Source organism: Apostichopus japonicus, chromosome 8 (genome assembly GCF_037975245.1).
Source record: "Apostichopus japonicus isolate 1M-3 chromosome 8, ASM3797524v1, whole genome shotgun sequence".
Taxonomy (NCBI): Eukaryota; Metazoa; Echinodermata; class Holothuroidea; order Aspidochirotida; family Stichopodidae; genus Apostichopus; species Apostichopus japonicus.
The window spans coordinates 9405290-9428441 of record NC_092568.1 but is presented as its reverse complement, the minus strand read 5'-3'; the positions used below and the strand labels follow the sequence as shown (position 1 = coordinate 9428441).

The 23152-nt window shown below is 36.1% G+C and overlaps 1 protein-coding gene across 4 annotated transcripts in view; it reads left to right on the top strand.

The window, feature by feature from the left end:
* The window catches only part of LOC139970621 (synaptosomal-associated protein 25-like), a 147763-nt gene that overhangs the window by 21141 nt on the left and 103470 nt on the right, over nucleotides 1-23152 (top strand). For all 4 annotated transcript variants that reach the window (XM_071976473.1, XM_071976470.1, XM_071976471.1 and 1 more), the window contains exon 2: nucleotides 18237-18442. In XM_071976473.1, coding sequence (XP_071832574.1) covers nucleotides 18374-18442 — 69 coding nt within the window. In that variant the 5' untranslated portion in view covers nucleotides 18237-18373. The remainder of the gene's footprint in view (nucleotides 1-18236; nucleotides 18443-23152) is intronic.

Genomic DNA, 23152 nt, shown 5'->3' with positions numbered 1-23152 from the left:
TTTTGTCCTCTGGTCAAAAATGCAATTTTAGTCTATAGATGCGGGTACTGACAAGTGTAATTTGTTTAATTGAGGTTACTTTTTGATTTCTACTAATTCAGAATCCAGATGGGTACTTAAACATTTTGAAATGATTTAGAATAGTTTTGACCATCATATATAATGAAGGAAATGGCTGTGGTCATTTATTGATGTGAGATTGTAGAAGGGAGTAATGAATTTTAATTAATCAGATTAAATGCCCATGTCACATTTAAAACAGTACTATGTTTGATGTACTGTAGTTCCATTAGAATCGATAGCAATTGCCCAAAAAAGCCCACTTCAGCGTGATACACAGCTCTGATATTATTTTAGTCAAACACAAGCAACGGTCAACTCAAACTCTTTGCTCGTCGGGTGACACACTCGATGCTTATAGGGAGTCGCTGCTTTATTAATAATCCATGTACGCTAATCTGACAGTCATTGGGAAAATTTAATGGGAAAATCGGAGTGATTGTCATCGAGTGTTAAAAGTTAGACGTCAGAAGTTGCAAAAGGAGTCTGAATCATTAAAACTAAGCAAGATGGAATTGGGGGAGGCAAACGAGGGAAAGAAGAGGTGCAGAACGAGGGGTACAAATTTACTTGGTTGGATTTTGTGTTGCGGACATGTACATATATGTCATAACTTCTCAGAATTGTTCTTGACTAAAAATGTAACTATCAAACAGAGAGGATGTGGTGAGGCCGTGTGATATTAACTTTTAAAGTGTATTAGCACACTCAGTTTCCTAATTTCTCTCCATGCTAATGAGTCACTGGATGGAATCATATTAATACATTGCTGGTCTGTATTAGGATATTTCATAGGAAGCCTGAGGTTTTCTTCTTGAGTAAAATTTATTATTTAAAAAAAAAAAAAAAATGCTTCATATCTCTTTCATAGTTTCATCAATTAAAAAACAATTGTATCATTTGAAAGATCTCTTGAATAGGTCATCTTTCCAGCTAATTGGAAAGAAACAAACAATGGTTGTATTGTTATGGGCATACCATGCCCCTGCCCTTCCTCTCTCCCTCCCAAAAGCATGGTTGCCTAATCTGCATATTTGCATACGTAGTTAGCATAAATGATCATAACACCAGAAACTTTGAAATCACCAAATTTCTCACCTTCCTATTAATATATTCCCTAAATTCCACTATCAAGTTTATGAATAAACTACAAGACCCCTTACCCCTCTGGGTTGTCTATTTGAGAGGTTAAATTGTTATTATTTAAAAACATTTATGAATAATCGTGGGACCCTCAATCATTACCACAAGTAAGTGTATTATATACTTTGTGGATTCAAAACTGCAGGTAACATAAAATAACATTTTCTGAAGAGAAAAAAAAATGCTCATAAAGATTTGTCCTCGTTGGTTGTAGTCCTACAATTAAATTTTACCATTTAACTGATTAAACATTTATTGCAATATAAGTCATTCCAAATAAAGCCTAATAAATCCACAGAAGAATGATCAGGCACTTTTGCCTTCTGGCTGTATAGTGCTTAACTCTACAATCATTATAAAGATATCTCGAGCGTAAGAAAAACTTGCGGACATTTTCCTTAGCTGTTGCTCATCCTGAAAACTTCCCTATACTTTTGTAGAGCATTTCTTTATTGTAGGAGGCATCAGGAATTGCTTCACCGGGCAACTGTATATTCGAATCCTCTGATCAAATGACGTCATTGAGACACCTCACAGACTGTAAATAATGCAATGCCAAGTGGCACCTTTTTTTCTGTGAATATCTTCTTCTCTTTTTTTCCTTCTATTTTTTAGTTTTTTTTATTGAAAGTCTTTATGTCAATCCACCGTTCTGTATCGACTATAGATCAGGTTACACTTCTCACCTTGGCTGAGGGCAGGAAGAAATTCTCTAACATAATTGGGGGGATTTTGACTGAGATAAGTAAGCTTTCAGTTAATAGTGCTTACTGTACTTGTTACTATATAGCAGAGAGTGACTGCGTACGTATGTTTTGTATGCTGTCGGCCTGGAAGGCAGTTATTTTTACAACGCTATATTAAGCATATCGACACATGCTTGTTGGAGTAGTGGAGTGAATGGCTAGTAACATACAATTGACGTGAGGTTGCCTTCCAATTTATGCTTTTTTAGCTCATTTTGGAGGTTTTTTTTTATTTGGAAGACCATTTCAGATAGGGCGAGACTGTGGATTTCTCCTGCATGAACTAGCCATCTCATACTTTGGCCAGCCAGGTGTTGAACCCACATCCTCCCAGCTTGTAGTTCTTTCATTGCTTCTAACACTGCCACCAGAAATCCACTCGACCATTAGAACTGGTACAAAGCTGTAGTAAAGCTTTAATTAGAAGCTAAGCAGTGCCTCTGTAGATTCCAAGTCATGGCTAAGTTTCTACTTCTCATTCAACAAATTGGATTTCTCCTCCATAATGTAGGAAAATAAATCTGGAATTGACTTATTGGCAATTATCTGTATTGCCCCCCAGATATACTAGAGAGAAACAAATGTTGACATTTTCCCTCTTTTGTTTATTTTCAGAAAGGGTTTTAGTCACTGAGGTGTTTTCCTGATTAAAGGGACAGTATGTAAATGAAGGGATTGTGTAAACAGAAGTATCTCTCAATGCCATATAAGTGCAGAAAAAGGTTGCATCGATCAGTCAGTTGGCATTTTACCACATGTGGAAACAGAATGAACACAATGGTGCTCACAAAAGTTATGACTTGTCATTTTAGCTCTGTCAAGAAGTTGCCAAGAAAGGATTTGAAATGTTTTCTTAAAATATGTTTGCATATTTAATGACAGAAACATTTCATTTAAATTTGTCTTGCAATGTATGGCAATAATGGGGAATATTAGAACTGTCAGGATATAACTCTAGGAATCTTTGAGCAAGTTACTTATGGTTAAAAATTTAAAGGCAACTACAGGTGGCATTTAATTTTTATGCCAAAATGTTTGCCCTTATGGTGCGAACTGTAAAATCACTGTGACCACCCATATGTCAGCATGTTCTTTACACAAATATAAACAAAATAGTTTAAACATGTGGCCCGATCAAGATTTTAACGCAGTCCTATACTCGTATCGTTCACTATTTACAATTCCATGGAGGAAACATCTAAGAACACCGGTTTCTTCATTGCAATGGAAGGAAATCACATAATTTTGCAAGCTACATCGGTAACATAGGAAAAAGACGAAAAAAAAAGGACCTATGACAGGCTAGCCACGAAAGTGAAAGTAGCCCTAGGCCTAATGATCATGAAACAAAGAAGAGAGAGTTGATTGGCGCATGATCTGTTGGGCAGGGCTTGCAAATTTTGATTGAAGTTTGTAGAATCTACGGACTTGTTAATAAATCTGGCAAATTTGATTCATCTCAAAACTTTTAACGACAGTTAACTCAACAAAACTAACGAATATTGATATGAAAATTGCATACAATGAAGTCATTTTCACTGTGCTTTTAGTGCAGTAAGCTGGAAAGGTCAAAGTTTAAATTTGGCAAACAAGTACTGAGACTTTAAAGCTTCGTAAATACAGCTGCCTGAGTTTGTCGGTCATGCTGTACTTCGTAATATTAGTAAAACTATTAAAAATTTGGTGATGAAATGCAAGGAACCCCAATAAATGCATTATATAAGAGCAATAATCAACAAAAAAGCATAAATTGCAATATCAATGGATGTAATTAGTGAAAGTCTTGTTTCATTAGTCTAATTGTAAAGCTTGTCATTAGTAAATTTATTTCTTGAGTAACATTAGCATCTATAATACATCTACATATAGAAGGATTTCAGAGGTTTTTATTGTATGTTCAATTCCCAGCTTAGCCATTATATTGGTGAATTTTTCTTCCAAGAGCAATTCTAGACTTTAGTACTCATGTATGTTATTATTAGAAAATGAAAATTGGAAGAAGTCATGTTTCATGTAACATCTTGGGAGAAATACATCAAATGTACCTTAAGTAACTTTCTAGACTTCTAACCTCATCTTCTATTATAGATGAATGTTGGAATGAGTAATTTTGCTCTTAAACCTAATATCTGGGAAGAAATTCTTAAATGTATGTAAAGTAACTTATAACTAATACAAGTATTAACTTAAAGATATTAGATAGACCTACTTTTAAAATATAGAAGGCTATCAGAGGTGATATAGTGTGTTCAATTCCCAGCTTGGCCAGTGGTATATTTTTCGTCCAAGAGCAACTCTTGGCCTATCCTATATGTCATTGTGGCAAACACACATACGTATGTATGTAGAAATCAGTGAAAGTCCTTCAGGGACATGTATTGTTTGAAGTCATATTCAAGTTGCAGTTTTCTATAAATTGCCTGTCCCAGAGATTCAAATCCCAGGTTTAAAACCCAGCAGGGACCAATGTTCTTGACAATCTTTGTAAGTGTTGCTCTTACAGATTGTGGACGTAGCCGTATTTGATTTGTGGACGTAGCCGTAGTTTGAGCAAACGGGAAGCGGCTTATTTACGTTCTTTCATATTAATAGAAACAGCTTACGTCTGTTTTTCTCTTTCCCCCTTCAGCGAGTGCCCTCACATCCCTTCACTGTTTAGCAAGCTGGATTAATATTGTATATATTCAAGGAGCTCAGAGGGTAGTCGTCTTGTTTAATAGAGCAAATCCTGTTCGACTTTTTTTTTAGAACAGATTAATAAATCATCGCAAATGACAAGAAGTGGCTTTTGTTTTGATCAAAAAAAGTTTTCAAGATCGGTTTGCAAAGAGGCTAAATTTTAACGATACCGAAATGCCGCAGATATTGCAAATATGGGCCGATACCGACATCGTAAACAATCATTGCCGCAACACTACTGGTAGCAGAAATGGAATAATGGAGGACGATCATCTCGAATGTGTAGTCAGGTATGAGTCTGTCATACAGTATACACTAACCTATAGTGTATAGTCTCTGTAGTACAGTAGTTTGACCTACAAGAATTAAAGGTTGTGAAAGCTCATCTTTGGTATTCATAATGTACACTGATACAGGCCCATGTTCAGCGAATAATTTTAGTGTTCACATTTTGCGCAGCAGTTTAAAGTTTTATTTCTCATAAATACTGAAAATAATAAATCTTTGATTGATCATTGTACACAAAACTGCTATATAGTATGTTTGTACAGTATTGTGCATTTGTACACAGTTTTCTCATTTGTTTGCATAGCATTTTGATAAATTGCAATTATACTAGATAATTTATTCCCTTGATGTAAGCCTTTATAACTACAGTATTCTAAGGTTCATGTTGAAATTAATGTTATTATGACAAAAGTAAAACAGCCTGCACCCCTGGCGTTTGAATTCAATTTTACACGTATCGTTATTGATTATATGCTGTCTTTATGTGAGACTGATGATGCTAACTTGCAGCATGGCTTGTGAATTATTTGCACTTCTGGGCCGGCTGGGCTGACATTTAAGATATGCGCTGTTCTGTTATGACTTGTTAATCAAAACAGTCATCGGTAAGTTTTTGACTGGAAATAGTATCATGACTTGCTGATATATGAATTAAAATTCTACACAAGAGGTCACTTTTTTGTAGCACTCTTGCAACAATGTTTGTTCATTGGTTTGACTATTGTCAACTTTTAGTCTAAATTCTACAGAAAAAGTTGAATGTGTTTGAAAATGTCATTACTTAGAATTTTTTTGTTTGTTATGTGATTACTAATATATATATATGAGAAAGTATCACAGTGGCAAAATTTTTACATGGAAATGGAAATTTGTTAATATGAACTACAGTACATAGTTATTAATAATCATTGTTCGTTTTAAAATCAAATACAAGAATCTTTAAGACGCTTTATAAATCATAAATTTTGATTTATTTCGGAAATTATAGAAACTCTACTCACTGTAGTTTGATTAGTTTTAAATTACAGATCCAGGCCTAGAATTTCACAATTTTTAGTCACTCCGCCAAAAACATGTCAGGGCATGAAGATTTTACCGGCTTAAACAGTCCAATTCCATCTTGCATTATCCTTGAATAACTACAAAACCAATCATTATATGTTAATTTTGCACAGTTGGCAGTAAAATGCACGAGTGCATTTTTCTTCCTACTGGCTTACAGCAAAATTATGCATTGGCATTTATAGCCAGTATTCTAAAATAGGCTGAATTTTTTTAGGCCTAAGCTAAAATAGATTTTGTAGTGTTGTAGTTTGGCAGAGACAGGTGTAGTATGTGTACATTTCATTGGTCTACCAAGGTACCATAGGATTTGTTTGTATTTTAAGAAACTGGTATATATATAGCTGTTGTGCAGATGAATTCCTATATATAAATATATATATACCATAGATAGTAATTTATCACATTTGTTGACTAGTTTTCAATTATACATATACTTATAAATCTACCATTTGATAGTTTTTGGAATCGGCAGATTCTCTAGTTTGTACACGTTCTTCTGGTCTACTAGGTTACAGCAGGGACTTCCTCCTCTCTGGATGGATGAGATTGTGAAATTATCAAATATTAGCTATAATAATGCTTAACCAAGCATTAAGTGATTATTCTAAGAACTCTGTACTTTTTTGGTTCTCTGCATGCATGCATGCCTGCATGCTGCCCAAGAATCGTTTGGTCGTGAAAGCCAAGGATATTCGTAAAACCTTCGTAGACGCATCTCTAATCATGCCGCCGCGTGAATAAAAGCTTAATGCACGTCGTGAGTCGACTAGGCTGCGTCGCTAACGGAAAAAAATATGGATCAATATTAGCGAAGCAGCTGTAGTAATAATAGCTTGGGATATGATTTAAGCCGTGAAGATCAATATAATCCCATTTGATCTGCTTGCAGGACAGTTTCAGGGACGAACGAAACAGAAGGAATTATTCCACTTGGCTTTCACGCTTTTTCCTGTCGTTGCTGTGATTCTTACAAGGAAAACTTGTTTCCATTTGGGGTTCCTAGTATTGACTGCGCGTCGTGTAAAATTCTGTTGGGAAATCACATGTATGAATATTGCAATGGCTGTAACAAGCGAGCATTTACAGATGGTTTTATCCAATTTTGTATTTACGGTTGGGTTGCTGGTCGTAAGCAGAGAAAGAGAAAGAGAGGGAGAGAGCAAAATCTAATCAAACTTGGCATTATTATTTATTGCTATTTGTAAAGGCCTGTTTGTTCGATGTTATCCCCCTCGCACATTGAGTCATTTCACACGTTTCATGGTGACGAGTGGAATGTGTCACAAATTTCGTTCGGCATAAAAATGTGGAGCCGGCGTTCCATGCATGCTTATAAGCTTTTGAAAATGTCAAATTTTCCACGGAGTATTTATATCTAATGATTAGGAAAGTATGGATGAATTGGTTTTATGATGAAACATGTTTGGGTGATTCACCATCATATAATACTTTAGATACTGGGAATAGTTTTGTGTTCACTATTAGCAAATTTTGAAGGCTCTTATACAATGGTTCCTGTATACAAGACTGCATTAATACATCTTTGCACTGTACAGAATTAAATTTGCCCATTTTGAATAGCATAAAGTTTGCTATGCTACACTGGATAAATTATACCCTTATATAATATTTACATATTAAGTAACTACATATATGAATATGTATATAGCAGATGAATATGCACATTTTAAGATTAGTGTTTAAAGAATTCCAATATTCTCTTCATAATTTAATTGTATGCAGAGAATAATTTTGCGATATGTTTCTACATCATTCATGACAATAAACTAGCATGGAAAGATTATAAGTAAGCACTCCACTTATTAAGTGCTTGAGTGTGTGAATTGTGAAATGACAGTATAATTGAAATGAGTGTGAGTAAAGAGCGTGTCATATTTCAGCATGCTTATATTAATGGGGATCTGCAGCGTTTTAACAGAGGGCGTTGTCATATTGGTCGTAACAGTGCCGTAGATACGACTTGACTTGGATACAATTTTACTGACGATCAAAGCTTAACCTCAGTTTAGTTGGACGTGATTGAAAAAGAAACACCTCAAAGAAGCTTTCTGATTGGTTTATGTAAAGTTTGCCAAACGAATCGTGGGCAACAGGTCGTCGCTATAAAGTGTTAGTTTTGAGTGATGAAAACGGTGTGTCGAATATGTCACACTATGTGTGAATTAGGGAATGTGTAGCTTCTTTGCCCAGAAATGTCCATCAGAGATTCCCCAAAGCAGTTCTCAAAGGTATCAGAGATTGCATAGACTGGAAGTAGAAAGGATTGATCTGATAATGCCCTCTGTTAATTTCTGGCATTAAGGGCATTTAGGGCATGGATATGCCAATTGTTGTACCACAGAATCCTCAATTCATGCAATAACTCATGTATTAAATGCCTGCCATCTTCTTATCATACGACCAGTCAAAAATTGGGGAAAAAGGTGGTATAGACACTTACCAGTGACAGTTTTACGATCCTTCGTCTATCAATATTTTTGTTATAGCCTTTGATAAACTTTATCGAAGGTGTGCATCTCATACCATCTTCTATGGAGGTGTAGGGTGAGGGAGTAGTAAATGGTGTAAAGGAATTGTAAATATACTGTGACTATTTATATATGTATATGATAACACTACGACACGTTGCGATTTTGGAAACAGTACATAGCACTTTCTGATTATTTTTTTTTTAAAGCTTCGTGATGTATCTCTTAAATGCAATTAATACTCGCAATAAAATTCATCGGTCGGGCGGTTGTACATACATGTCGTCACTCTACTTAAGAGATAAGAGCAAACTTCCATTTTCCACGTCGTATTATCCGAGAGAAAGATTACGTCCATCTGATTTCACTCAGACCTGCATTTATTGAGGCCTTAGATGCAGGTTACAGAAATGGCGAGATATATAACAACATTATAAACTTGGCAATATCTTTTGACATTTCCGTCCGTCCTGCTCGTTTGACCTTCTTCCCAGTCTGCCTCTATGCCCGTTACTACAGCTCTACGTCTACGTATACGCTCAATATTACTGCGTAAATCAATACATCCTTCACCCCGGGAAACTTCATACAGCTGTAATATACGGTACTGATTCTGGCAGCTATTTGAGTAACGTTAATAACCTTGCTTGGAGATTTAGCAAACGGATGCCTCTAGAAATCAATAGCAGACTGCACAAAAATGGGAGTTTGAAAACGTTGGTATTAATGAACTAAAGTTTTTTGCCTCTCGATTCTGGCCGGGAAAAGATGGCGCAATGGAGAGGGGGTAAACATATAGCTGTAATTGGAATCTGCTAAGAATAGATTCATGAAGAAGAGAGTATGATTTATTAAGTTTACTTTAATTGTGTCAATAGAATAATTTTTTTTTTTTTATCTGGGTCACCATTTGGATACATTGAATCCAATTTTCTCACTAATCGAAGAGGCGTTGAAAGGCAGTATAGAGTTCACATTGGAATATAGCACCCTTAGTGCAGTAACATTATGCATATACAGTAATGCTACAGTGCAAACATTAAGTTAGAAAGGCATCTGAATTCTGTGGATTCAGTGAAAACTTAATATTTGAGGCAGCTCTTTTTATGTTTGTGGTCAGAATTTGATCACAACTAGCAAGTGTTGTTCAAAGTAATGGCACTTGTTAAAATGAAGACACTCTTATAAATTTGCATTTTGCATTAAAAAAAAATATGCATTGAAAAAGCTCATCAAAACCTAAAAATATGAAAAAAACTGCTGTAAGGTAGTCCTTATGACAGTGAGAAACGAACTTTATACCAAAAGTTTGTAAAGGCAAACCGTATTTATAATATATAACGTGTCACCATCCATTAATCACAATTTACAGACCATCGAATTTAATGCCTAAATGGGGTCCGCAAACTCTGATACTCATGGCCAAGGATCTTCCATGGGGACTGTTCCAAGACCCACCAGACCCCCATCCCCCTTTCCCAGAGCTACCTTGGACTTTGGAACTTGATGTCAAATAACAAGAAAAATAGCTTAATTGATATCAGTGAACAAGCTCCGAAAAGTAGATCAATTTTTCGACATCTGGAAAAGTCCTGCGACCCTCGTCGACGATATTTCCCGACCCACTTTTTGGGTTGCACACCATAGTTTTCAGAACTTTCGTTTTACAGTAGTAATACTGTTTATTTCCACCATTATAGCAAGCTGACGATGACCGTTCTTCGATGTATCAGTACCAAACGCAGGGAATAATTTTTCGGTGAAAATGTTGTGTAGCAGTTTCAAAGGATCTAAACTTTGTCTGTCTCTTATTAAATACTACGACGGTTCCCAATTACAAAACACTGCTATGCATCTTGATGTAAAACTTATCAAAATTTGTCAAAAATAAATTTACCCTTGGACTGTATTTTCTAGTAGCATTAATGTTGATCAATGTTTTGTTACTGGCATATCTGTACTGAAATCACATAAATTATGCAATCCATTGACTCGACTAGACAAGATTTATCGCCTGGCACTGCGTGAGGCGACAGCCATGTTTGTTATCTCTCTGAGTTACTGTGGATTATTACACATTTGGGTTTATTGAATTTATTTGATCAAAACTACATCAAACTGTGAGTAATCATTGGATGAAAAGATTACGTATGTATTTTTTTCCCCCGAATAGAATTTATCAGCGGTGGTTTATTTAGTGACAAAGTATGGAAATGGAAAAAAGTGACTATTGCACTTTTCTGGTGTGTTATCCACCTTGTGAATATCACTTCCGCGAGACTTTGCAATTTTGCAGTTTTTGATGGGACGATCTATTGCTGGGATTATATCAAAGGTTTGGGGCTATGGTTGGATGTGATGTTACAGGAAGCTTTATCTAACCGTGAGAGAACATCGTTGGCTTCAAGATCGATCATTCAGTATTGTCGTGATATTGTTGACTAACTCTGGAAACTATGATTCAGAAGATTAATGTAGTGTACATTACACTGGAGAATGACGGTGACCATAAAGATAAACCAAGACAAGCCTTCCGGTGCTCGAACACTAGCATAACCTATTCAAGCAAAGTTCTTCATTTTATGCATGAAAAGAGTTCAATGCAACAAACGCCTTGCAGGGGCTTCGTCTAAAGATCGGGACTTTAAAGTTCAATAGGAGTAGGAAGAGGGGCAAGAAGGGAGGTATCAAATATGAGAGCAAACACCAATGAAAGTGGACTGGAATATTACCTAATTAACATACTATCTTATGTAGACACAGAGGTTCAACTGCACAATGAAAATTTTAAAATTTGTTTGATCAACATTTGATCATTTAAAAACAAGGTTAAACTGATTCGGGAAGTCCTACATCTTGAATGGTAGGTTTGATGAAGGGGTGATCTGTGCGATGTTGATTTCCAATTCTGGCATAGATAAGACATGGTGTGCTTGTTGTGAACGGTAGGTTTGAGGTAGGGGTGATCTGTGAGATGTGAATTTCCAATTCTGGCATAGATAAGGCATGGTGTGTTTGTTGTGATCTAAATAACAATGGCCTAAATATCCTCTTATCCAATAAATCGGGAAGGTAAGGTGGTGACTGAGCAGTTTCATATAGGGATGGAAGCAAAAGCTTCTATATAGCTGGAAAGAGAACTGACATCATTTCAGTATGCCATCTGGGAAGTTAAGGCTTAAACCATCATTCTTAGTATAAAGGGGGGGGGGGGGGGGTATATTGACCTCCTTAAGACTCAAAATTGAATAAACGTACCATCAGAGTATTTATTGATGATATAACGGAGGTATTAACAAATGCAGTGGTGGCACATAAACTATACTTCGCTCCTCGCTTACCTGTCTCCCCACAACCTCAGCACTCTCGTTCTACCGTGCCTAGAATAAACTGGTAACCTTTTAACACTGGCGACTTTAACATACATGTCAATGCCACTCATGAAAATTAAATGTTGATCAATATGATCAGTCACGCAAGTTTTTGATTTTTATACACATAGGGACGTCACACCATGGACCTACTGTTTAGGTAAACAAACTCCAAGCTTATTAATCACCTCCTGTGTTTCCGGTCCAGTCTCATCTCTGACTATTTGGTTTGGGGGGGCTGTAACAACTTGCGCGAAAAATATAACCAAAATTTTGTATGCGCTCCGCGCGCATTCAACATCTTAATGTGCATATAATATAGGCATGCATCGGTTATTACTCCGCATGCCAATTACATACAATAATTTGCCGTGTAACTACCATTCCATATTGGTTATCATTTTTGGGGAAGTCTTTACAATAATATTGATAATAATAATATACGTTTAACCATTGAAAATCACATTGCAATTTATTTTTCTTTCAGTAGGTGCCCGAAAAAATCTCAGCATATTGCCTGAATTTTCACAAAAATATTTGCCCCCCCCAGCCCCCCCCCGCATCCTAGGCCTTTGATCTCTGATCATTTTTCCGTGGAATACATGATGAATATACTGTACCTAATGGACACATTGGGAAGGAAGATCCATTACCTATGTACCGTAAACTTCAAACAGTCAACCCTTTCAACTTTATGGAGGATGTTAAAGACACTTCTGTGCCATATGTGGATATTGTGAGTTTGTTAGATACCCTTTATCAAGACCCGCTTGTTGTGCTTGATAAACACGCTCCAGAAAGAACTAAGTTAATACAGGTAATCCCAGCAAGGACCCCCAAACCTTGTTTATTTTTACTGAGATTAAGGAGATGGAAAGAACTCTTCGCAAAAGGGAATCAATGTGGTCGGAAATCTAAGGAGAGTCACCAATTGGGGAAGCTTTTAAAGTTATCAGAAATAACTACAATAACTCGTTAAGGGATCCAAAGATTAGCATAATATCAGACAAGGTAGAGGGGGGCATAAGGGAAACATCGAAGAACTTAACAAATTAGTCGAAAAACTTAACTGGGACAAGATGTGAGGTTCCCACGCCTCGGGACAAAGGCTGAGGAGGAGTTGGCAAATGAGGTTGCTAATTTGTTTTATGGACAGAATATATGCAAAAGTTTATCAAATAAAGAAAAGTATGAACCAGAATTGTCAAACGTTCCACTTCTAGACAAACTTACACCATCATCTTAGGACGATGTAGAACGAATCATTATGAATATGCAGTACTATTCCTGTGAAAGTGTTATGGTGCAAACATCCTTCCTGAAAATAGTGTTAACTACTAGTTGTGTTGCTGGTAATGACAAAAATATTGAAAACTAAATTGGGACAAGGTAAATTTCCCCAGAAATAGAAGACAGCAATAATTAAAAAATTTAAAGCCTAGTCTTGAATTGGTTGCTTACAACTATATTTCTATCAAAATTTGTAGAACAAGCAGTGCTATCATGGTTCAATCAACACTGTGAGCAAATATTCTCATACGCCTGATTATCAGTTGGCATATATCATAGGAGCTGTATAGTTGCGAAACGGTTCTGGTGAAAGTGGTATTAAAGTAATACGGAATACAGAGAATGAAAAAGTGACAGTCCTCATAGCAGAGCTAGTGATTTAAGCGTTGCATTGGACACAGTGGACCATGACAGTTTTCGTAAAGGTCCATAACGCAAATTTTGGTCTGGGTTGATAAATCTTTGGGTCGGATTGATAGCTATCTGAGACCTAGAAGACTGTTGAAGTTGTGAAAAGTTGAAGATGAAGTGAGAAGAGTAAGAATTTGTCTGGTTGTCAGTCGCATGCTTTTATTTTCGGTTCCGCAAGGTATCTGTGCCGGCCCGGTTCTGTATTCCATGTTTATGCACTACTACAATTCAGGAGGTAATTTCCTGGGATGGTTGATTTCCATGGTTCTTTCGGATGATCATGCCTTACAACTGGCTTTATGATCCTACGGCCGAGTCCGGAGAGAAAAAGGCCTCTCCAGATCATTGAAGGACTCGGTAGTGACATTATAAATGGATGGATGCCAACAGGTTCAACATAAACTTCATAGAAAACAAGGTTCATTCAACTTGGTTCAAGATGGAAATTTGTCCGAATGGAAGCTGGTTGAAATATGTGTGCAGGGTGAAATAGTGAAAAGGTCACAGGAAATTAAATACTGAGGCACGTGGGTTGATGGAGTCATATCACAAATAATGTAGTCTAACAGCAATGTGGAGTGCATACATAATATCAAACAGATTCGGCAGTACTGTATCTTACTTTCGTTCGTGACTCTCCCTCCCTTTGTATTTTCAAGAGACAACTTAAAACATTTCTGTTTGATTCCTAGTTTATTTTTCCCCCCTTGGTTTCCTTTGTCTCTTTCCTACCTTGTAAAGCGCTTTGAAATGCTGTATTAAGCGCTATATAAGTGTAATTTATGATTATTATTATTACTCACGGTCGCATGTGCCACTCTCATGTCTGACATGGTGCTGTCACACTTATATAATTATGTAAAATGCTATATTCATTGGTTTACCAGATTGCGAATTATTAAAAATGAGCTTCAAAGAGTGCAGAACGTTGCGGCAAAAATTGTGCTAAATAAACACAAATATGACAGTAGTAGGGATTGTCTTGAAATACTACTACGTTGGCTCCCAATTAGATTGCTAATTTAGCATAAGGTTCTCACTTTAGCGTAAAAATGTCTGAACAAAATGGCACCTCACTATCTGCGTTCTCGTAAAATTTGGGACATAAAATCAGACTAAATATCAACAACTATTAATTCCTTGGACGAGACGTACAGTACAGTAAGATATTTGTTGCATGGTCTTTTACTGTTTAATACTGTTTATGGGCCCAAAATGGTGGAATGATTTACCTAATGATATTCAACAATCTCAATCTGTGGATTCTTTTAAAAGTCAGCTTAAATCAAACCTGGCATACTTTCTTTATCTTAAGGCCCGGTCACACTATACCGATTTTTTATCGGAATACTCTCCGATTTTCCCGGAGGAATCGAAGCAGCCAGTTTTTCGTTCGGGTCTTCTAGCCACAGTGATAAAGGACCTGATTTGCTATCTGTTGAGCCATTCCGATGTGGAATAGCCCTCTCCTAACTTTTGATATTGACTCCGATTTTTATCGTTTTTCGATGTGACGTCACTTCATAATGTAGTCCCTTCCAGAACCACTCAGATTTGGAGTAGGTATTCGAATATTCCACTGCATTCATTACATTCACTACCACAAACCTCACTCTTCGGCCTAAAATCGGAAAAATCGGACAGTATTCCGATAAAATATCGCTGTAGTGTGACCGGGCCTTAATTGTATATTAGGGATATTTGTGTGTATTTCTTTATCTCCTTACTGTTGTACAGCGCATCCGAAGAGTTTATGATGGTGAATGCACTTTATAAATTCATGGATTTGTATTTGAAACCGCTGACTAGGCTGACTCAAGTTTTATTGCAAGTCATGTCAGAACAGTAAAATTATTAAAAAGTTTACTATTGGAAGGAACTTCAAGGAAGGTTAATACTTTCATAAAACTGCATTCAAGTGAAATAATGTTGATAACTAAATGTAATCTTTGATTCATCAGTATAAATTAATTTTCATTTGGTGACAAAAAGTCGGGATGAATGTTTTAATATGATCAAATGCAAGTTTGCAGCCATGTTTTGGAGTAAAAAGCAGTGAGTAAATTGTCCCACATCTGCAAATCAGCTCAAAACGCTTCTTTTACGAAAATATTGAATCACTTTGTTGAAGTGGTAGCAATATTTTTCAAGACCTGTAACATCTGCGCTGAATTTATACGGTGAGACATTTTACGATCAATGTGACGTCTGTAATCTTGTTTGACAATTATTGCTATACTTCATATGAGATGAGAGATTGGTAGGCATGTTTAGCTTGGAAAATCCCTTCAACCCAATGGTTTGTTTGCACAGGACTGCAACATTTGTTTGCTTTGTACATTAATTTCCCAATTAGTTTATTGCTGTTGACGTAAATCTAATTTAAGAAATTCCCAATATTTGGTCAGTCAGACACTTCAGATTAGCATGAAAAAAAGTGAATTTGTCTTGTATCAAGGCCAAGGCTCACTCACATGACTTTATAACAACACATGACTTTATAACAACCATTAACTGTTAGTCATTTTAACTTGTCACACCCAAACCCCACGGTATGCACAATGAAACAAGTCTCTCCTAGGGCACTACTGCAGTGTGCCATATCTACTTGCCCCTTCCCCCCCCCCAATGGGATGACCTTTAGGGTCCAGCCACAACCCGGGCGCACACAACTATGCTCAAGTTTCCTCACAAGTCCCAATTTGTACATCTCGGGTGAAGGAGAAGCTATTGAGATGAAGATGATCCTAACTTATCCCAATTCACAAAGTAATGATCTGACCAGGAACCAATCTTGCAGTCCATGGATTGCAACTGCATGGCCGTAGCCATTGATGGACGCTGACACTCATTCACACCTACAAAAAACAAAGACAAAAAACTCATTTTCACCCGTTTTTTTTAATTGTGCACATTGTTGAGCTTTTCTGTATGATAGCATATTTTGTCGTGACTGCTAAGAGTCCCTCATATAGTGCTTAAAACATCACCTCTATTTTATGTTGTGAAATGTCAGAGGCACTTTGCCAAATCTATGCATACTTTAACCCTGTCCCCTAGAGAAATGAAAAGAAATTGTCATTCACATTGAAAGAAAGTGACATTCCTAATGTACATACAGTAGTAGGAAATTCGTTAAGATACAAATCATTCTCCTCCGTATGTGGGAGCAAGAAGTTTTCAATAAATCCTACTAATTATCAAATAGATTAAACGGTAAGATCGCATCGCTGAAGGAGGTACATTAGTGGCTGTTTGATCTCCATCTTTTTATTCAGCGCTCGTCAAATATGAGAGAAAGGATAAACTTCCCTCAGAGGAATTAAGTAGAGGTACTTCTGACATTTACAAAAAAGACTATGGATGTATGAATAGCAGGTCTGTATTCTGGATGGGAAACAAATGGATTCATATCTTTAGGACTTTTTTTGGTCAGAAAGTTTTGTATTTCCAAAAAGGTAAGAAGAGCCTGACATTTTGAAGGTAGCAGGATTTTCCTCAGAGGCAAAGGTTTGTAAAAGACTGAAAGATTTGACAAAGTTATTTTCACAAAAAGTACAGACCTACATTTGGAAATAAACACCCTCACTTCCTCCCCCTCCAAGTATGGCTATAATTTGCTAATGCACATGAGGCAAGAACTGCACCCGCTCACTTACCTGTCTCCTCACAAGCATGTCACCCTGACTGTACCATTTGTTAAGTGACTTGCCACTTCCTGTGACTCAAAGCATAGATTATGAAACACACTTACTTTGCCAAGTGCCAAGATTTTTTTCCGAGTCTCTACAGGGTTATAGCAGTGCAAATTTTTGAAGCATTTTCTTTTCTGGTTGTCCATCGGACAACCAGGCCCTTCGTCTTGGCCGTCGGAACTGCAGATTTGCTCATCTGAAAAACTGCAGCCAAGTAAATGACGACCCAGTGTAGGTACACTGTAGGAGGAGAGATGTGTAGGTTGTGGAATAGAACACCAGCTTTTAGTGGCTGATGCCAATTTATCATTTTACCTATTTGTGCGCTATTTAGTTACAATGCCATTTGAATTTCTTGTAAACAACCAGTCGTCTGCCAGACAACCCCCACGGTTGATTTTGGTCAATACAGTCCGAACAGAAATTTGGCTCTCTTGGACTACTCGGACTACCATTAAAAAGTTTTCTCTGCATGGTTATAGTAACCATCTTTACCTTGGAGGGATTTTAGGGTTTTTCTCTTTTTTTTTCACTTTCTTTTTCTCACTCATACTGTACAGTGTCTCTCCGTTGTGCTTTCCCATTTCATCTCTTGTACTATCTCAGTCATTTCCGCCAATCAAAACTGTTCGTCTGTGTTTGCGTACTATAGTTGTGTTTTTGTACTTGGATATCATATTACATACTGTAGCTTTGGAGTTGGTCCGCAGTTTTGTGGGTTGTGATCAATAAATTGCTGCCTTTCAAAATGTCATACACAATATCTATATTTAAATATGATTTTCTTGAAACTTTATAAATTAAATGCAGAGTGTGATAGCTTGCGATAATTAGCATGACAAGATAACAAAGTGCATTAATTAATACCAACTTCAGTACAATGGGAACTTTCTTTACAAATATAAATGTAGAGAACTACATACTTTGACTATCGATCTTGAATGAGTCACCGGTCGACAAAATAATTTTATTTTTCTTATTTTCTCCTCATTTGAATAGAAACCTTGGTGGATGCGTGTAATCTGAGCAGACCGACATCATTCTAGAATCTATCTAACCGGACACGGCAGGAATTGGCCACCCCTCTATTTTTTTGACAGAATAATCAAGGAACGGAGGAATAACGATATAACAAAATGGATGATGCAACTATGAGGTCAGAAATTGAGGAGCTGCAGATGAAGGCTAATCAAACTACTGATGAGGTGAGTGTTTAATTTCACACACATGTTTTGTATTACATTCAGACCGAGGACCCCATTGTATTTTCCATTGTTCAAATTTATGTACCCTAACCTTAACAATACCCCATACAATAGAATTCTTCCGAGGACATGATGATTCTTTAGAAATCACAACCGAGGACCTGGAATTCTCTTGTTCAAGTCCTTGGTCAGAATACAAAACAACCACATACACACACTAAATAAATGCTAACACTTGCCAAATTACCCAAAGATCCTCTTTAAGTATTTAAAGAAATATAAAAAAATAAGCATCCTTTGACAGGAATGGTTCTGATGATTATGATGATGCATGACTAAGTGGAGGAGCTATTGGATTAAGTTATATAAGGAATAATATCTCTGTGCTTGATCTTACCAATTAATCAGTCTGGGTATGGCTGAATGTTTAATATCAAACACTATCGAGGAGAATATCACATAGACATCCAGAGTAGATGAATTAGTAAATATTACATTATGAGTATGTTAAATACTATAAAATACACTTAAAAGTGTAATTAGTTATATGATAGGGACTCATATTGGAATTACAATGTTAGTGCTAGTTTTGAGTGTTCGGTTCAAAATGTATGGATACAGAATCAAATTTTTAGGTGAAATGTTAAGTGTTAGGTTTCAAAATTAAGAGTTAGGTGTCATATTGTTAAGGGATTTATGATTAAGTCAGGATTTTGAAATTAGTGTTAAATGTAAGGTTATGGTGTTAGGATTAGGATCAAGTGTTGAATTTAAAGACTAGTATTACATTTAGGGTTCATTGTTACGATTATAGAATCAGGTTGTGAGTTTGAAGTTTAAGTACTTTGTTTCTAGAGTAACAGTGTGGGCTTACACTGCATGTGTAAAGTGTTATATTTAGGGATTAGTGTTGACAATGTTTAGGAATTAGTGTTTACTATGAGGTTAACTTCTTCTTTATATTTTAGTTTTGCTCAATTTAGTGCTAGGTTGAGCAGTATGCATGTGTCATATTTGTGGTTAACAATTTCATTAAATCATGATTTTTGTTGATTGTTTTCTTTGTCTAAGTACAGTCATTAATCCCAGATTAGCACATCACCCTCGAGCTACTCTCATGAGCCCGAGTTAAGAGGCTCAATGAGATGGTAGCCACCTCCCATCTGATCTCTATATTTTCCCAGTGATATGTTCTGACATTTTGTTTGCAGATTTTACTCCTTTCTTAAATTAATAGTTTGCTACTGTACAGTACAGGGTTGAAGTTACTACTACTGGTCAAAGCTGATTTTGCCCGAAATTATTATGATTAATTTTTTGTTTTTGTTTTTGAGGGATGCCTGGTAGTCTGTATATTGGGTACATGGTTCATAACAGCAACCAGTATTTAACAAGATTGATTTTATAAATTATTTATTTGCCGTCAGATGTTCTGAGACATCTAAAGTCTATTGCTGAATGTCATTACTATTCTCTGCGTTTGGTTCGATGACGGAGTTGTTCATTATTGTCAGCTCTATGACATGTTAATGGTGTCGATTGAGTCTTTATTTCTCTTTAATTGTCAAGATTAAGATTTTATTTTCTAGATTTATTTCATAAGAGTTTAAGATCTTTTCTTCCAAGTTCATGAAAACAGAAGCAACGAACCTGCTGTAAAATCAGAGCGGGTTTTATTTTATAATACTTTCAAAACCAAAGTGCAGTGTTCTGGATGGGTCTTGTATGTATTTGTATGTATGTATGGGTGCATGTATGTATGTGTATGTATTTTAGATCCTCCTGCAAGCAGGAACTCGCGAAGAAGCCTCATTGGCTTATTAAGGCCGCAGGCTGACCGAAGTCAGTCTCTTACATTCATATTTTAACGTCCATGATTATGAATTTTTAATTGTCAACAACTCTGTAACCAGATGACATACATTAATCTTGGAGTGACTAGAACTGGGGACCTTATGATTGTAGTTTTACCAATGCCAACCAAGAGAATGCTCAAAATTATATTGCTATTTTAAGATCAAACATTTTGCCACATACCTGGAGACTGTCACAACTTAGAGGTTAAAGGGCAATTCATGACTGATTCTGGTTCTGTTGCTAACATTTATTTGCCAAGAGAACTTTCTTAATTCACCAATAGCATCCTTCAAAATCCAGCTTGGAAAGTTTCCAAATTGTTCTTACTTTTAGTTGATCAAACAGGCTAATGCATAACTACATTGTTTAATTATAATTCTTTTGTGTGGTATGGCATCCTAAAGTTGACCAAAATCAAATAATAAAAAAAAGCTGCTTTTTAATTCAGTACCTAATACGAGGCACTCGTTGGAAGTGACATATATATTCCTTTAGCGTCTGTCTTGTTGCCCTATAAAAATGACTACGCCTGGGAGCATCTGAAGAAAGCCCTCACAAAATTTTGCCATCGATAATCTAATGGAATTGGAAAAACCTGGAGATGGAAGGATTTGGTTGCTTGCTTGAACTGTTTAGTGATTTATACAGTGATGGTGATTTTTTTTAAAACTGATGACGGTAGCTTTAAGCTTTAACCTAATAAATGTCTCATGAGCGTCCATTACTCCAGGAGACGCTGTCCATATATATCCATGACGTTACAGGCGAGGTTATTTACAGGACTTAATTAATTTTTATGGCCAATGAACATGATAGAAATGATCCTCTGTAGATCGTATATAATGGTTTTTACCACTGATGAAGAAGTTAAATAATGAAAGGTTGTGTGTTACCACAGTGTCTTTTGCATTGGAGCTTAAATAGTTTTATACGGAGAAGAGGAAATGCAATTTACCATTTGAGTTACACGACTGTTAGTTACAAGTGAACTTTTAGCAGACGTGAGTAAATTTAGGTGATCCCATTACTAAAACAGGGTTGATAACTCTTAATGATAATTGCTTTGTTGACATTATAGGAGACTTCTGGCAAGAGTTGGTTGTAATGATGAAAACAAGATATTGAGAGGCAGGCTTGGGGTAATCGTAATCAGTAATCGGAATCGATTACAATCGATTACATTTTTTGAAGTAATCGTAATTGTAATCGATTACTTTTGTGGAAATTACAAAGTAATCGTAATCGTAATCGATTACAAGGGCAAAGTAATCGTAATCGTATTACATTTATGATTACAGTGAAATTTGAACGAGAAGGGCAAAATTAGTAGAAATGATTAAAACTAATTCTTAGTATTGGCTTTTAGTGTGACCAAAGAAGTGTTCCTGCTTCTAGAATTTGGTGGATCAGAATTTGCTTTACCAGAGTTGAGCACTTTTTGATGAAAATAATTTACTTTTACTTTGGCCTTCCATGTCCCATGTACTGTGGAATGCCCCATTTCAAAGCTGTTTATTTTTATTTTGGGTTATAATGTAAAAGAGTTTTTAGTTTTGCTGCTATGCAGAAATTATTAGTTTACAAAATATAGTGTTGCATGAAAATCTTCATTTGTTTTACTTTAGTATATGTCTGTTTACTCTTTGTCTGTTTAAATTGTATTTTTACTGGACTTATGGGTTACACATCTTAAACGTGTTAAGGCATAAATGTGTAATGCCTGGTAGGAATTGTAGATATACAGTACTTCAAAAATTTTGTCCGTACATACTGTAAATGCCCTTCCTTTGCCCTATTTCATTGCCCTATTTCCCGGCAGAGAGTTAAATTAAACAGATATGCAGAGGATTGTGCAAGTAACCACAATGTAATCATGATTATAATCACGATTACACTACAATGTAATCGTAATCGTAATCAATTACTTCAACTTTAGGCTGTAATCGTAATCGTAATCATACATTCTCAAGTAATCGTAATCGTAATCGATTACATTCAGATGTAATCGCCCCAAGCCTGTTGAGAGGGGATTTTTAACTAACCCCCTCTCTCCCCCCCCTCCAAAAAATACTAAAAAAAATCTTTCTTTCTTCCTTCCGTTTTTACTGCTCCATTTTAGCAATTCCTTTCTTGAAAGATTCCCAGGGCTGAATTTTGTGGCTCATAATACTTGTTGGATTTTTGCACAAGTAAGGTGTATCCAAATTATGTCTGAATTGAAAACCTACGGTATCAGTTTTTGCACAGTAGATACTGTAGGTACTTCAGTATTGAGAGCATTCTGTGTTATTAACCATTTAACCATTTGAAGAGAAGTATAATTGAATTTAATTCAATTTGCAAGGCCTTTTTGTGCAGTCCATGTTTGTTTTGCTGTAGCAAAGAGTTGCAATGAAATGCTCTCCCTGTGATCTGAAGCAGTCAGTTGTTTTCTTTAACCCTGAGGGAGATTGATGGTCAAAGATGGCAGTCAGAAAGTGATAACTTAAGTGGGGGGGGGGGGTGGGGGAGGGAACAGCTCACTTTGGTGAATCATTTTAATCTGACATATCAGAGGTTCCATAAGATGTTAGAAATTCTCATGTGTGGGCATTGCAATCTTTAGTAAATGTTCTGTAATAAAAGTAAAAGTTTATGTCAGAACAAAAAATCAAATTTAATAAAAAAAAGAATAATTGAAATTGTTGTTGCAGAGGTCAATTTAATCTTTCCTAAATATATCAAATTTAGTTTATAATTGTGAGATCAATTAATTTCCAAATCTTTGAAACATCTGATGTCATTCCCATTATTAATTTCAGGAAGTTCTAAATTTATCATCATTGCAATGCATATGTCTGTCTCTTTGTCTGT